The 14,727-nt window shown below is 58.6% G+C and overlaps 3 protein-coding genes across 5 annotated transcripts; 1 reads left to right on the forward strand and 2 right to left on the reverse strand.

Moving 5' to 3' along the window:
* The first annotated feature begins 149 nt into the window (after positions 1-149).
* TRIM28 (tripartite motif containing 28) lies at positions 150-6,304 on the forward strand. The gene is made up of 17 exons (XM_063092005.1): positions 150-771; positions 1,058-1,170; positions 1,404-1,536; positions 3,023-3,158; positions 3,240-3,356; positions 3,433-3,547; positions 3,666-3,812; positions 3,935-4,049; positions 4,137-4,243; positions 4,337-4,373; positions 4,470-4,515; positions 4,587-4,839; positions 4,920-5,242; positions 5,340-5,463; positions 5,555-5,641; positions 5,722-5,859; positions 5,952-6,304. Exons 1-17 carry the CDS (start codon positions 432-434, stop codon positions 6,126-6,128), a joined length of 2,508 nt encoding a protein of 835 aa, XP_062948075.1. The 5' UTR covers positions 150-431; the 3' UTR covers positions 6,129-6,304.
* A 1,108-nt stretch (positions 6,305-7,412) lies between these two features.
* On the reverse strand, positions 7,413-10,036 carry CHMP2A (charged multivesicular body protein 2A). 3 transcript variants are annotated; one of them, XM_063092062.1, is made up of 6 exons: positions 9,899-10,036; positions 9,146-9,359; positions 8,098-8,277; positions 7,893-8,023; positions 7,739-7,800; positions 7,413-7,628 (listed from the first exon to the last, which is right to left on the reverse strand). In XM_063092062.1, exons 2-6 carry the CDS (start codon positions 9,311-9,313, stop codon positions 7,501-7,503), a joined length of 669 nt encoding a protein of 222 aa, XP_062948132.1. In that variant the 5' UTR covers positions 9,314-9,359; positions 9,899-10,036; the 3' UTR covers positions 7,413-7,500. The 3 variants fall into 3 exon arrangements, with proteins under 3 accessions (XP_062948132.1, XP_062948131.1, XP_062948130.1); XM_063092061.1 differs by having other exon boundaries at positions 9,146-9,337; positions 9,899-10,035; XM_063092060.1 differs by lacking the exon at positions 9,899-10,036 and adding an exon at positions 9,500-9,886 and having other exon boundaries at positions 9,146-9,337.
* Positions 10,037-10,666: 630 nt separating this feature from the next.
* UBE2M (ubiquitin conjugating enzyme E2 M) lies at positions 10,667-13,789 on the reverse strand. The gene is made up of 6 exons (XM_063092065.1): positions 13,127-13,789; positions 11,978-12,072; positions 11,806-11,844; positions 11,601-11,704; positions 11,262-11,325; positions 10,667-11,178 (listed from the first exon to the last, which is right to left on the reverse strand). The coding sequence occupies exons 1-6, from the start codon at positions 13,233-13,235 to the stop codon at positions 11,038-11,040; spliced, it is 552 nt and encodes a 183-aa protein (XP_062948135.1). The 5' UTR covers positions 13,236-13,789; the 3' UTR covers positions 10,667-11,037.
* Between the last annotated feature and the right edge of the window lie 938 nt (positions 13,790-14,727).

Genomic DNA, 14,727 nt, shown 5'->3' on the forward strand with positions numbered 1-14,727 from the left:
GTAGGAGGACCTGGCGCCGGCGCGTGCGTATTTGCAACTTCGCTCGCGGCGACCAGACTGGGCCCCGCCCCCGGGCGTGCAGCGCCCAACGCGCGTGCGCCGCTGCGTCGGCGCCAGTTATTTCTGTCCCGCCCCCCGGCCGCAGCTCTTTCTGCGAGCGGGCGCGCGGGCGAGCGGTTGTGTGCGTGGCGTGTGGTGCGGTCTGGCCGCATCTGAGAAGGAAGCGCGGGCAGCGCTGTCGGGAGACGAGCAGGCAGCAGCCGGCCGTGTCTCGCCAACGCCCCGCGCACGGCGGGCAGCGGCCCAGGAGGCGTGTGGCAGCGCTCGGCCTCGCGGCTGCGGCGGCCCAACCGTTGGCGGAGTGAGCGTCTGCGCCTGCGCGGCGGGCCCCGCGCCCCTCCTCCCCCCTGGGCGCCCCCGGCGGCGTGTGAATGGCGGCCTCCGCGGCGGCGGCCTCGGCAGCAGCGGCCTCAGCCGCCTCCGGCAGCCCAGGCCAGGGCGAGGGATCGGCGGGCGGCGAAAAGCGCGCCGCTGCCTCTTCGGCCACGGCCTCGGCGTCCGCTTCGGCCTCGGCGTCGTCGCCAGCGGGGGGCGGCGGCGAGGCCCTGGAGCTGCTGGAGCACTGCGGCGTGTGCCGGGAGCGCCTGCGACCGGAGAGGGAGCCGCGCCTGCTGCCGTGCCTGCACTCGGCCTGTAGTGCCTGTCTCGGGCCCGCTGCGCCCGCCGCCACCAACAGCTCGGGAAACAGCAGCGCGGCGGGCGACAGCTCTGGTGAGTACTGAGTGGCCGGGGGCCGCCCCTCCCCCCACCTTCAGCTTTTGATCCCGACTCGGTGCAGAGATGAGGGGCTCATACAGTATTTACCCTGAGTGGGAGTGGGGGGTGGGTTCCTGGCCTGGTGCTGAGGTAGGATGCCTGACTTAAGTTGGAGGGGAGCAGGCTTAGGGAGGGGAGGGTTTGGCTTTGCCAGGGATGGTGGTTTGCGCCCAGCAGGGGGTCGGGGCACAGCCTGGGTGAGAGCATGCAATGGTCTCACACATATCCCTGCTACTCGCAGTGGTGGACTGTCCCGTGTGCAAGCAACAGTGCTTCTCCAAAGACATCGTGGAGAATTATTTCATGCGCGATAGTGGCAGCAAAGCTGCCACTGATGCCCAGGATGCGAACCAGGTGCGTTCTACCCCACCAACCTCCAGGATGTCTCTGGCCATGGGGAGGGGGCATCTGCCTAGGAGTTGCCTGGCACCAGCTGTAGGTGTTACTCTCCTTACTCTCTAAGGCTTTACGTGGGCTGCTTAGGCTAGGTCAAGGCACCCACCTTAATCTGAGGTTGCATTTCCTGGGATGTTGATGTGGATCTATCAGGTGGTCTTGCTTTCTCTAACCCTGCCTTTGCCTGGCAGTGCTGCACTAGCTGTGAGGATAATGCCCCAGCCACCAGCTACTGCGTGGAGTGCTCCGAGCCTCTGTGTGAGACGTGCGTGGAGGCGCACCAGCGGGTGAAGTACACCAAGGACCACACTGTGCGCTCCACTGGTACGTGAGACGAAGGTGGCTGCGGAAATATCCTGTGTGTGTACTCAGCTGCTTATGATGGTAGTTACAAATAGCTGATGGGTCTTAGGGCTGTTCTCTAGGGTGTGCCACTTGAGGCGCTTGAGGCAGAACTTCAAAAGCAGGGAGGCTGTGGCTCTGGTGTGCAGTGTTAGGAGGTCTGGGAGGCAGGGAAAGGCCACAGGCAAGAGAGGCACAGGACACCCTCAGTGTGCTGCAGGGTTTGCAGAGAGTTTAAAGCGGCTTACCAAGGAAACCGCCAAGGAAAGAGTAGGTCTTGATAGAGGGCCTAGCATATTCAGACAGGGAAAGGCAAGATGTGAGGGGCTTGTTGGATATGGGGTTTGACTGTCTTAAGACTTTGCTAGGGGAAGTGAGGATTCTGGGACAGTGCTTCTTGACAAGCTTTAAGAACCCTTAGGCTGTTGGTGATAGCTACTCCTGGAAACGTTTTACTTTTAGCTGTGAGTTGGCAGTGTCCTACCCGAAGTTCAGTTATTTTCAGGATTTTCTGGGCATGGCTGACTTTGATATGGGAAGGAATTTAAGATTCTCCTGAGTCTAGTCCAGTTTTTGGCTTAGAATCCTCCAGTGAGTGGCTTTTTGGCTAGGATTCTTTCCATCCTGGAGGACAGCATTGGTGGGAAGTTGGGGGTGGAGGTGATGGCTGTGGGGCATGAGGAGCCAGGAGGGATGGGCAGGGTTCTGCAGGGGTTGCAGGCAAAGGGTCAGGGTGCAGGAATGGCTAGCGTTGGAGAAGTCGTGCCTGATTGACCTGTACTTATGTTAATATATTTCAGATTTAGCTGGTACGTTGGGGAGGAAAGGGACCAGTGTGCCCAATCTGCTTTCTAATGGGTAGACAGGTTCTGGGGGTTACTGGTATTTTGACTTGAGGTGGCATTACTCTGAGCACCAGGTTTCTGCCCCAGATAGGGATCCTGACACCATTCTAAGGATCTTGGTTTGGTCTCTCCTAGTGTGAAAAGGCTCTGCGAGGCCCCCTTGTTTGCCCATATGGGTTATAAGGGATCTTGGCATTCTCCCATCAAGGAAAAAAAGAGTAGGCTGCCATGAACAGAGGAGAAAGGGAGCCAAATGGAGCATGGCATGTAGGCAGAACTCTTTGTGTCCCACCTGGAGAAGTTTTCAGTAGAGGGAACAGCAGGGGTTGGTCCTCTTTTGTCAGAAGCTGTCATCCATACCCTTTATGTTATCACTCCCAGAAGCTGAAAGGAAGGGTGTGGTTTCTCTTAGCCAGGCTGGGGCAAAGGGTTCTGGGAGTAAGGAGTTGGGCTTGCAGGCCTGTGTTCCTTCTCAGCCATTGCCACAGGCCCTCTTAAGTCTTCCCAATAGTTGTTGGCCCAGGGTGGCAGCACAGGCAGGAAACGAGGCCCCAAGCTCTTTGGGCTGCCGGAGTTGGAGGTGGCTGAGGAAAAGGTCTAGCCTTATGGTTCCTGCTGCCTAGGGCCTGCCAAGTCTCGGGATGGTGAACGAACTGTCTATTGCAACGTGCACAAGCATGAACCCCTCGTGCTGTTCTGTGAGAGCTGTGACACCCTCACCTGCCGGGATTGTCAGCTCAATGCCCACAAGGACCACCAGTGAGTCCTAAAGCACAGTGGGAGGGTGGGTGCCACTCATTCCTGGGCTCAATGCCCAGGCCCACATGTCTCTTCTCTCAGGTACCAGTTCCTGGAGGATGCAGTGAGGAACCAGCGCAAGCTCCTGGCCTCACTGGTGAAGCGCCTTGGGGACAAGCATGCAACATTGCAGAAGAGCACCAAGGAAGTTCGCAGCTCGTAAGTGTGGATGCCAGGGCTGTGGGCGTTAGCGGTTTGGTGAGACCCTGCCTGGTCTGACCTACCTTTCCTCTAGGATCCGCCAGGTGTCTGATGTACAGAAGCGTGTGCAGGTGGATGTCAAGATGGCCATCCTACAGATCATGAAGGAGCTGAACAAGCGGGGCCGTGTATTGGTCAATGATGCCCAGGTAAACTTTGTACAGCGAGGAGGGTCCCTGGGCCCCGTCTGCTGGCTGTTGGTCCTGACCACGGTGGAGAAGGATCCTAGTGCTCTCCCCGCTGACTTCATCCCCTCTCCACCTGCAGAAGGTGACCGAGGGGCAGCAGGAGCGCCTAGAGCGGCAGCACTGGACCATGACCAAGATCCAGAAGCACCAGGAGCACATCCTGCGCTTCGCTTCTTGGGCTCTGGAGAGCGACAATAACACAGCCCTATTGCTTTCTAAGAAGCTGGTGTGTGCTGGTGGGCCCCCAGGTGGTAGGCTCCAGGCAGGTGACCCCCAGCACAGCACCCTCGAGCCGTATTCATTGCCATGTATGCTTATGCCCCACCCCCCACCCCCCACCGCCTCCAGATCTACTTCCAGCTACACCGGGCCCTGAAGATGATTGTGGATCCCGTGGAACCACATGGTGAAATGAAGTTTCAGTGGGACCTCAACGCCTGGACCAAGAGTGCTGAGGCCTTCGGTGGGTCCTAGTCTTGTCCCTGCACTATCTTGTTACTTCCCCAGGAGTGTGTAATTATGTACTTAATTGTTTCTTTCCTTTCTGCAGGCAAGATTGTGGCAGAGCGTCCTGGCACCAATTCAACAGGCCCTGCGCCTATGGCCCCTCCCAGAGCCCCAGGACCCTTGAGCAAGCAGGGCTCTGGCAGCAGCCAGGTGAGCAGGGAAGAGGACCCAGGGAAAGGCAAGGGACTGGGTCCCTCAGGATGCTTCCCCCTCTAAGATCCACTTGTTCTGCTCTGTTTGCAGCCCATGGAGGTGCAGGAAGGCTATGGCTTTGGGTCAGGTAACTGGGTCTGCCTGGCAGGTGAGCAGGAGGGCACCAGTGCCCTGTGTCCACTGCAACCTGCTGTTTCTTTTTTTTAAAAAATCTTTTGAGCAGATGATCCCTACTCAAGTGCAGAGCCCCATGTGTCAGGTGTGAAGCGGTGAGTGTTGCAGTTCCCTGGGATGGTGGGTCTGGGGATGGATGGGGGCTCTCACCAGGCTGCATCTATAGGTCCCGCTCCAGTGAGGGTGAGGTGAGTGGCCTCATGCGCAAGGTGCCACGGGTGAGCCTTGAACGCCTGGACCTGGACCTCACAGCTGACAGCCAGCCGCCCGTCTTCAAAGTCTTCCCCGGTAGCACCACTGAGGACTACAACCTCATTGTTATTGAGCGTGGGGCTGCGGCTGCGGCTGCTGGCCAGCCTGGGACGGCACCCCCAGGAGCTCCTGGTGCCCCGCCCTTGCCTGGCATGGCAATCGTCAAGGTGAGCAAGGGACCGTGACTGTAGGATGACACTCGCCTCTCAGGTTTGGACCCTCTTGGACACCTCTTACCACCTTGCAGGAGGAGGAGACGGAGGCTGCCATTGGAGCCCCTCCTGCTGCTGCTGCTGAGGGGCCTGAGACCAAGCCTGTGCTGATGGCTCTAGCAGAGGGTCCTGGTGCTGAGGGCCCCCGCCTGGCCTCACCCAGTGGCAGCACCAGCTCGGGCCTGGAGGTGGTGGCTCCTGATGGCACCTCAGCCCCAGCTGGTGGCCCTGGCACCCTGGATGACAGTGCCACCATTTGCCGTGTTTGCCAGAAGCCAGGCGATCTGGTCATGTGCAACCAATGCGAGTTTTGCTTTCACCTCGACTGCCACCTGCCTGCCCTGCAAGATGTGCCAGGGTGTGTGTGATGCTGGGTGGGGCCTGGGTGGTGTCTGGATATGGCATGGAGGGCTGGGTAGAGTCCTGTGCAGCAGCTCACTCTTTTTTCATCCTAGGGAGGAGTGGAGCTGCTCACTCTGCCACGTGCTCCCTGACCTGAAGGAGGAGGATGGCAGCCTCAGCCTGGATGGTGCTGACAGCACTGGAGTGGTGGCCAAGCTCTCGCCAGCCAACCAGCGGGTGAGTGTCAGGGCTATTCAGGTGGGGAGTTGTGCAGCTGCTTTAACCCTCCCACTCTCCTGCAGCTCTGACATCCCTGGTCTTTCTGTAGAAATGTGAGCGCGTCCTGCTGGCCCTTTTCTGCCATGAGCCCTGCCGCCCCCTGCACCAGCTGGCTACTGACTCCACTTTCTCCCTGGTGAGTCCTAGGATGGGGGAGAGGGGAGAGATGGGGCCATTGAACCTCACTCTCAACGTGCGTGTGGTTTCCGCCTGCAGGACCAGCCCGGTGGCACCCTGGACCTGACCCTGATCCGCGCCCGCCTCCAGGAGAAGTTGTCACCCCCTTATAGTTCCCCTCAGGAGTTTGCCCAGGATGTGGGCCGCATGTTCAAGCAGTTCAACAAGTTGACTGAGGTGAGCCTGCCGAATGGGGGTGCTAAGGGCAGGGGGAGGTGGTGGTGTAAGAGCCAGGACCCATCCACCCACTGTGCTCCTGCCTGGCCCAGGACAAGGCGGATGTGCAGTCCATCATCGGTCTGCAGCGCTTTTTTGAGACGCGCATGAACGAGGCCTTCGGTGACACCAAGTTCTCTGCTGTGCTGGTGGAGCCCCCGCCGCTGAGCCTGCCTGGTGCTGGCCTGAGTTCCCAGGAGCTGTCTGGAGGCTCTGGCGATGGCCCCTGAGTCTGGGGTCCCCCATGGCCAGTCTAGCCAGACTCTGTTGTCTGTCCTGTCACCCCATCCCCACTCCCCCATCCCCTGGTGGCCTGAATCCCACTCCCTGGTGGACCCGTTCCCCAGTCCCTCACAATAATGGTTTTTACTTCTGTGGATTTAATAAAAACTTCACCAGTTCCTCAGGCCTTGGCTGGTGGGGGGCTATGGTCCGGGGCCTGGTCTCGGCTTGCATCTATTCCTCACCATCCTGAAGCACTGGTGGCCCTTGGGGACCTTGTCCTTAGCCTGTTTAGGCTTATCTGGGTGCCCAGGGAGTGGAGAAGAGCATCCCTCCTGGGCCTTTCTGATGTTGGGAGGGTCACACAGGGTGAAGGATGCACACACTAGAGGCTGTCCAGGTGGTACCCTGTGGGTGAGTAGGCCTGGCTCACTTGTCCTGGGTAGGAAGGGTGAGGCCCCAGGTGCACCTCATGACGGCTACTCTCAGAGTATTTACTGGGGTTTGGGGCTGTAACTATCTGTCATCATTAGATGGAGGTACCACAGTGAGCTGGGTGGGTTGAAACCACCTCCTGTATGTATATCTAGTTGTATTCCATTCCTGTTCTTGCTGAAGTTCCTGATGGGTCTTTTTCACCCCTCCATGTTAGAAGTTGTAACAAGGGGCTGGCCTGTGGCTCACTTGGGAGAGTGTGGTGCTGATAACACCAGGGCCACGGGTTCAGAACCCTATATAGGGATGGCCAGTTAGCTCACTTGGGAGAGCGTGGTACTGACACCAAGTCAAGGGTTAAGACCCCTTTACCGGTCATCTTTAAAAAAAAAAAAAAAAGTTGTAATAAGGTTGGGGGTGGGGATTGTATATCTCACAGTAGAATGAATCCAAATAGTGTTTCTGAACCACAGAAGTATGTTCATCCTTGTTTTGACTTTTGTTGTGGCTTGGCTATACAGTGATCTAAAGCTGCCTTTGCCTCCTGGCTAATGTCCGGTTGAGCCCCAGAGGAATCCCCAAGTCAAGCTGGCTATCCCTGTACCTCAATCTGTTGGCTTCAACTGTCCTCCATCTTAGGAGTGGAGACTGGGAAGGGTGTTGGAGCAGGGCCCACAGGTGACCTTTAGCTCCTAAGTCTTCAACGTCCCAGGTGGGCTTGACTTGTCCACTCCAGTCCCTTAACCCCAACAAATCTCACACTTGGCCCCATTCCAACTGTCTCCTTACTGAGCTCTACCTGCATGACTCCTGCTCGTGGCCCCACATCAGGCTAATAGTCACAAAGGCTCAGGAACTAGTGTCCAATCTTTTATTACAGAGGAGCATGGTAAACATCCTCGGCATCCACCTGTTCCCCCTCCCCGTGGGGTAGCAAGGGGGTGGTCAGTCCCTCCGCAGGTTCTTCAGCCTCTCCTCCAGGTCTGCATCAGCATCAGCCAGGGCTGAGGCTGTGGCCTCTGCTTTCTTCCCACCAGCAGCCACACTGAGTGAGCCGCCGGTGGAGGGGAGATCTGCAGAGAGAGTGGGTATTAGGAAAACTCGGAAGCAAGGCAAGGAGAGCAAGTCAGGACTGTGGCTGGGTCTTGGGTGGGAAATGGGACCCAGGGTTTAGAGAACTCACTTGATAGCTCATCTGTCAGGCTCAGCCCCAGTTCGTCTAGGACCTGGGACACAACAGCATCACTACGAAATAGAGAAGAGAAGCTCGGTGAGGTCCGCATGCATGGGCGAGGGCCAGGCAAACATCTCCACCCTAGAACCCAGTCTCTCCACACCTCTCCTCTTCATCCTCCTCATCACCCATGGCGTCATCAATGGCGTCATTCATCATCTCTTCTTTCATATCCATGATCTCTGCCTGCCGCTCAAACTCCATCATGATCTTCTGGATCTGGGGCAGTTTAAGCTGGAAATGGGGGGATGGTAAGTCTGGTCTCTGTGGGGCAGTGGGAGTGGGAAGGGAGATTGGGAGAGGCGCACCTGTCGGTTCATGGTGCCCATGGCCTTGGTGACGCCCTTCATGGCTTGTGCCATCGAGTTGTTAGACTTGAGTGTCTGGATCTTGAGGGACACAGCCTGGATGTTGGCTCGCATCAACACAAACTTGCGCACATAGCGCCGGGTGCGCACCAGGTCTTTTGCCATGATGCGCACAGCATCCTGCCGAGTAGACAAGGGTATCGAGGATGAGGCAGTGGGGTTTTGCTCAATCCTATACTTCGTTGGCACTCCCACCAGCTACAGTGCCTCTGTTGCTCTTGAGGTCTGCAGAAGCCTCCATGTGGCTGAACGCACTGGTCACCACTATTCTCTCCTGACATCACCCTCCTGCCCCTTGGGCCACCACTCTGGGGTCCTTTGTAAGGTCTTCCTTACCACTGATCCTAAATGCTGGAAGGAAGTCTCCTTCCTTAGAGGATCCTTTTCTTCCATGTTTAGAGTTACTCCCTTGACTTACAACACCCATTTATCCAGTTCTAGCCCCAGTCTAGACAAAAACTCTGCCTGTCTACCTGACACAAGCCTACACCTCACACTTTATCCAGAATCATACAAACCTACCTGAGGCTTAGCTTTTGATTTCCTTCCCAAATATCTTCCTTGCCCATCCTGGGAAATGGCACCTCCTCTGACCAGATGTTCAGGCCATAACCCTGTCATGGTCAAAGACTGTTGTTTCTCCATGCTCTCCCTAGTGGTTTTGGCTGTTTCTCTCTTCTCACTGGCCTCCTGGTCAAAGCTTATTCTTGTGGGTTAACCTTGCTCTCATCTAACATTTACTGCTCCATTTTCTTGACACTCTCCCTGCCTGAACCTTCTGTAGTAGGCTCACTCTCCTCGTCACTCAACTGTTGGCTCTGATTACTTTCTTGGAGGTGACCTTCCACGTCTCTACACTAGGGAAGCCCCGCTCACCCTTATTTTCACTCCTTTTCCTCAAAGCACCTGTCTTTTGGTGTCCTGTCTGGTTCGCTGCCAATATAGCACTGCCTGAGTGATGACACCCTTCCCGACCACTCGCACTCACCATCTGGCCCTGTTTGGCCATCTTCTTGATGTCTGCAATGATTTTCTTCTCTTGGGTTTCTAACTTCTGTCGCTCGCGGTCCAGCTCCCTCATGGCGCGATTCAGGGCCCGCTGGTTCTGCCGCAGCAGCTCCTCTGGCGTCTTCCGGCGCCCGAACAACAGGTCCATGATGATAGGAGCCAGCTGGCAGGCCTGGGACAGATGTGAGGCCTAGCTGTAGATCATGGGGCCCAGAAGGAGGGCAAGAGGCACAGCAGGGTCACGGGGCTGACAAAATGGGAAGGGGCAAGCAGGGACAGGAGGCATGAATGAGAGGCTAAAAGGGAACAGCTAGGGACATGGGGACAGCCAGACCTGAAAGTCATCCACCACTGCAGGCCCGAGGGCAGGATGGTTGGAGGCCCTGAGTGCCAAGAACAGGATGTATGTGGGGCCTCTGAAGCTGAAGACAGTGGTATTAGGATTGGGGGCTCCTGAATGAGGAGGGAACCTGGGTGCGGAGGACAAGGATCGGGGTACTGTGGGCACCATGTACACCGAGAACGGGATGATGGAGGTTGGGGCACAATGTACACCAAGGATAGCGCCTGGGAGTGTCAGCGGGCTCTGCACAACAAGGGCAAGGCTGTGCTGGGGACCCCGATGTTGACGATAGGGTCCTAGGGAGGGGCAAGGCACGAGGCGCCCGGGCGAAGAGAAACCCTCCTATGCCACCAACCGCACGCCCGCCCGGGACCAGCGGGGGCCACTCACCGGAGCTGCGACGGGAACCTGCTTCCGCTTCCGGGTCACGCTTCTCTTGTTCGGGACCCGGCGCACCCACCAACGACAGCCCCTCGGTTCTGTTCCCTCTGCCGTCGCCGCCGTTTCCGGATTAAACAACCTGACGTAACACGCCCCGCCCGCACCCGGAATTCTGGGAGGTGGCATTAGCGCTCGCGCGCACGCGCACTGTAACAAGTTGGGATCTGTGCGCATGCGCACCAGCTTCCGTTTATCTGTAGACGGTCTCAAGCAGTTCTGCAGGTTCGAGTCCTGCCTGAGTTAAGAGCCAGGCCCGGGATCGCAGCTCTGGCGGGGGTGGCGCAGCTCTGGGCGCCTTCCGTGCAGCCACCCCGGAGGTCCCGCATCGCGTATCCGCATGGAATACTACGTCACATTTGAAAGCCCAGCTCATCCGTGGGACCTTGACTTCTGCCTGAGGCCTTGGACAGCACCAGGCAGGAGGGCCCACCTGAGGCAGAAAGGGGCAAAACTGGAGATGCTGCTTGCTTTACTTTATGCCGGCCTACGCAGCCAGGAAGCCAGTGGTCACTGGATCCTGCCCTCACTTCTTATTCCATAATGGGCTTCATCCTACCCAAGGCAAGGCTCAGGGCCTGGTATCCCAACCACCCCCAAGGCTGCCCCAGGCACCAGGCAGCTTGTTGTAGGGGACCACACATTTTCCACTCCCTGCTTCGGCGCTCTGGTGGACCTCAAGTGCCCCTCCCACCCCACAAAAGGAAGAGGCAGAGGCCATGCAGTGATATTCCCCTTTAATAGCCTGGTGGGACCTCCGGTGGTGGAGGGGTGGGTTGCCCGCCCGGCTACCCAGGCCCTTTGCCCACCCACCCCACAGCCCAGAGTGGGGGCTGGACAGCACCCAGCAGGGGGGCTAGACAAGCCAATTCATTTCCCATTGCTGAGTGGGTCGGGGGAGGCAGCGCCGACCTTAATCACGTGGTGGTTAAAAAAAAAAATAACTAGGGGCAGGTGGCAGGGAGGGGAGGCAAGGCCAAGGAAGGGATTACCCCATTGGCCGCCCCACACCCCCCACCTGTAACCCCCAATAAATATTTGCAGGGGATACCAGGGTTCGTGGCCCTAGCAGGGGCAGGTATGCGCCAACCCTATTTCAGGCAGCGCTCAAAGTAAGTGGAGCCGATGTAGCCACCCCGCATGGAGCGTTGCACGTTCTGCTCAAACAGCCGCCGGTTGTTCTGCAGAACCTCGGCTGCCTCCTTGTTCAGTGGGTCCTCGGGGTTGGGCTCCTGTGGCCAGTAAAGGTGGAGGTCAACAGGCAAAGGGACAGAAGGCCAGCCTCCCCCAGCCCTAACTACTCACCCCTACTCACCAAGAAGAGATACTGCAAGCCATAAATTATGGAGTTTATCGTAAGGACTGGCTTCCAGTCCTCTCTGTGGGCAAAGAGCATCAGGGTCAGGGAATTGTGAGCGAAAGGCTGCCACAGACCTTGCTGGTACTGTACAGGTCAGGCCCAGGGCACAGGACAGTGGGGGAGGGCATGGAGAAGGCCAGAAACAAAGCCAAGGTCAGGCCATGAGGCAGGTGACTTGAAAATGAAGGGACACAGACCACCAGGGGGAGGGAAGGGACAGAGACTGATGCAGTATCCATAAAGAGGACTGAACAGGCAGGGCTGTAAAGGGCAATGGAGAGCCAGTGCCCTCACCTGAGGATGTTGAGGCAGACGTTGCCCTCGAGGTCAATGTTGGGGTGATAGACCATCGTCTCACACTTCACCTTGGGGGGGTCATGCGGGTAACCCTGGCCCACCTGACTCCAGGAAAAGAGAGGGGAGGTGGATACGTGTCTGGCAGGGCCTCAGCTGCTGGCTCCTCAGTCCAGGAAGCCACCCCTGCCTGCTTGGGACTCACCTTAAAACTGAACACAAACTTCCCACTCTTGTAGAAGCCCTGGGAAGGGAGGGAGACATAAGAAGGTGTTAAGACCCCATCCTTCGGGGCCTGATGTGAAGAACAGGACTCCCTCCCCTTGGTGGGGCCACCCTTGGTTTGCTCCTGGGAGTTCAAACATGTGGGCCTTCACCTCATCAGGACAGATGACCAGCTTGAAGTTGAGGAGGTCATCCGGGTCTGAGAAGCTGATGTCACAGGTCTTGGGCAGGTTCAGCTCGTTTATGTCTGTGATTGGGCAGCAGAGAAAGGAGACAGAAAGAAGGAGAGGAATTCAGGTGGGGGTGGTGGTGTCAGCAGAGCCCCTATGGCTTCCTCTTGGACCCCTGGAACTCTGTTCTGGGCTGTGCTCCACACCTCCAACCCTCTCCCCTCCCCAGTCTCTAGGAAGGCGCTTCTGGATCCATAGCACACTCGAAACATGCATCTTCAATTGTGGCTGTGTCCCCCAGCTCCCAGGTGCCCCCACCACCAAGCCCCTGGCCCAGCCTCTGACCATCCCAAACCCCAGGCTCCCCAGCCATGACCTCCACTTTCCAGTATCTACCTGTCCAAGCAAACTAAAGGACCCTATGCCCCATACACCGTCTCACTCACACTAACCCCTAGTTCCCATTGTCCCTCCTCTTTGCCTGTCTCCCAAATCCAAGATCCCATCTGATCCCCACACCTTCAAGTCCCTGGGCCCTACCCCCACCCCACTCCCTCTGACTCTGAGATTCTCAACACCATAGCTTAAATTCTCCTTCACACCTACCTCCAATTCCTGGCACCCACTCTCTCTCCCTTCTCCACCTGTTGCCTCAAATCCCCAGACTGCAGTCTGACCCTCAGACCCATGAGTCCCGGGCCCCCTAACCTAGTCCAGCCCTCTGGCTCTGAGATTCCCAGCGACCCTACCATAACTCACTAAATCTTCTCCCACTCATATCCCCAATCCCTGGCCACCACTATCCCTCTTTTCTTCGCCTGTCACCCCAAACCGAGGTTCCCATCTGACTCCCAGACTCTCGAGTCCCCACCCCCCTCCATCGCCTGACCCTCAAATTCCGGGTCCCTAATACCAGATGCCAGGCCTTCCGAATATCCTAAAACCCCCATACCAGGCTCCTATCTTTGACTCCCCCAGTAACTATCCCTGATTACCCCATTACCCCAAACCTCAAGCCCTGACGTCCTATTCTCTACACTCATGTCCGCCCATCTCTCACCCTCGGCGACCTCATCACCCTACCCCAGGCCCTGACCTCCGGCCCTCGGCCCCCATCCGCCGACCCCCTACCCTTCTGGATCCGCAGCTGTGCCGCCGACGCCTTCTTGCTGCTGCCCTTGGTGCCGCCCGCCGACTCCTCCTCCTTCTTCTGCTGCTTCAGCGAGAACAGCTTGATCATCCTGCCGCCGCCGCCCCTGCCGCCGCCGCGGGGCCCGGGACCCCGGCCACCCGGCCCCCGCCCGCGCCGCCTCCGCTCCTTGGACCCGCCGCCGCGGCCTCTCCGCTGTTGCCGCCGCCCGCCCGGCCTGCCGCACCGCTCCGCGCCCACCGCGCGGCCCGCCTCGGCTCCCGTAGTCCGGCTCGGGCCTGGCCCGGAGCCTCAGGCTCGCTCGGCGGCGCTCGGCCGGACTCGGCTGCTCTCGGGCCCGCTCGGCCCCGCCCCTGCCTCCTTCGGTTGCTTCCTCCCAACCCTTGCCCGCTCAGGTCTCCTTAGGCCCAATTGTGGGTGCGGACGCGGGGCTTCCTCGGCCGCGCAGTTTGCCAGCTCACTACGTCGGGCAGGAGTACGCAGCAGTCACGGTGGCGGCGGCCGTGCACCGGAGGAGGCTAGGTTTCCGCGGCAGCAGCGGCTTCGGCGCGGAAGTCGGCAACGGCCTCGGGCACCCCACCGCTTCGGATATTTCCGCTGCCTGCCCGCTTCGGCTCTTCCCGCCCGGCCCACGCCGGGCGCCTGCGCAGTCGCCGCAGACCCGCGTTGCTCAGCGATAGAGTTGGAGTTCGGGCTATTTCGGCTAGGATCGGATATTTCCGTTCATGGAGATGACGATTCGGAAGTCTCGCGGTTACTTCCGGGAACACTCGCTGGACCGGGCAGGAAGCGGTATTGGCTTCCATCTTTGAGTGGGGCAGATGGGGGCCGCTTCGCTCTCTGTCAGTCCACGCTATGTTGCACTATGTGCCGAGCGCGGTGGGGGCGGGTCAGACAAAGTCCTTGACCCCGGAGGTCACAAAGGCAGGGTGATCACGGAAGGCTAGAGCCTGGGCGAAGCCAGGGGCGTTGCCCAGAGAGTGCGGGGTCGAGCTTCAGTGTCCCATTGCAAACCCAAACAAAAATCCCCACTCATGGAGATTCTGATTGAGGTAAACTAACAAATAAAACATGTATTGTGCCAGAGGGTGGTAAGCACTGTGGAGGTTTTCAAAGTCAGGGGAAGACTTCTCCGGGGTGGACACTTAGCGGACTGGGCTCGGGCCCCAGGTTCCAGCGGAGACGCACGGCGGCCTCTGCGTCTCTCCACCGCTGTCAAGACCGCGGGATGTGGGCTCCCCTCCAATCACAGCTCAGTATGCCTCGGAGGGCGGGAGGAAACGGCGCCCTGCGGCCTAGCGACCTCCGGCCGTCGCCACGGAAACGGTGGGGCCGGTCAGCAGGGGGCAGCCCTCCAGTTACCGTGGCGGCTGCAGTCACTGCCCGGGGCATTGTGGGAGACGTGGTCCCAGCAGTCCAGGGGGGACCGTGGTGGGGTCAGGCAGGTCTCCTCCTGGGCCCTTCCTTCGCCATCTGAGAAATTACTAATCGACCCTTCCCGGGCCCGCGGTCCTCACCTCGGCGGAGCCACTCGGAAGCCCTTTCTTTCCTTTACTCTTGAAAGCTGGTGCTGGAGAGGTCT

The sequence above is a fragment of the Cynocephalus volans genome, chromosome 3, assembly GCF_027409185.1.
Source record: "Cynocephalus volans isolate mCynVol1 chromosome 3, mCynVol1.pri, whole genome shotgun sequence".
NCBI lineage: Eukaryota > Metazoa > Chordata > Mammalia > Dermoptera > Cynocephalidae > Cynocephalus > Cynocephalus volans.

Bases quoted from the DNA above. Each gene is read 5' to 3' on its own strand.
- TRIM28 (XM_063092005.1), top strand. From the start codon at position 432: ATGGCGGCCTCCGCGGCGGCGGCCTCGGCAGCAGCGGCCTCAGCCGCC. The intron at 1,537-3,022 runs GTACGTGAGACG...CCTGCTGCCTAG, and splicing joins CCACACTGTGCGCTCCACTG to GGCCTGCCAAGTCTCGGGAT. The intron at 4,050-4,136 runs GTGGGTCCTAGT...TCCTTTCTGCAG, and splicing joins CAAGAGTGCTGAGGCCTTCG to GCAAGATTGTGGCAGAGCGT.
- CHMP2A (XM_063092060.1), bottom strand. From the start codon at position 9,676: ATGGTGCCCACAGTACCCCGATCCTTGTCCTCCGCACCCAGGTTCCCT. The intron at 8,278-9,145 runs GTGAGTGCGAGT...TCTACTCGGCAG, and splicing joins TGGCCAAACAGGGCCAGATG to GATGCTGTGCGCATCATGGC. The intron at 8,024-8,097 runs GTGCGCCTCTCC...CCCCATTTCCAG, and splicing joins TGGGCACCATGAACCGACAG to CTTAAACTGCCCCAGATCCA.
- UBE2M (XM_063092065.1), bottom strand. From the start codon at position 13,235: ATGATCAAGCTGTTCTCGCTGAAGCAGCAGAAGAAGGAGGAGGAGTCG. The intron at 11,705-11,805 runs GTGAGTCCCAAG...TCCTGGAGTCAG, and splicing joins AGTTTGTGTTCAGTTTTAAG to GTGGGCCAGGGTTACCCGCA. The intron at 11,179-11,261 runs GTGAGTAGGGGT...TACTGGCCACAG, and splicing joins GCTTGCAGTATCTCTTCTTG to GAGCCCAACCCCGAGGACCC.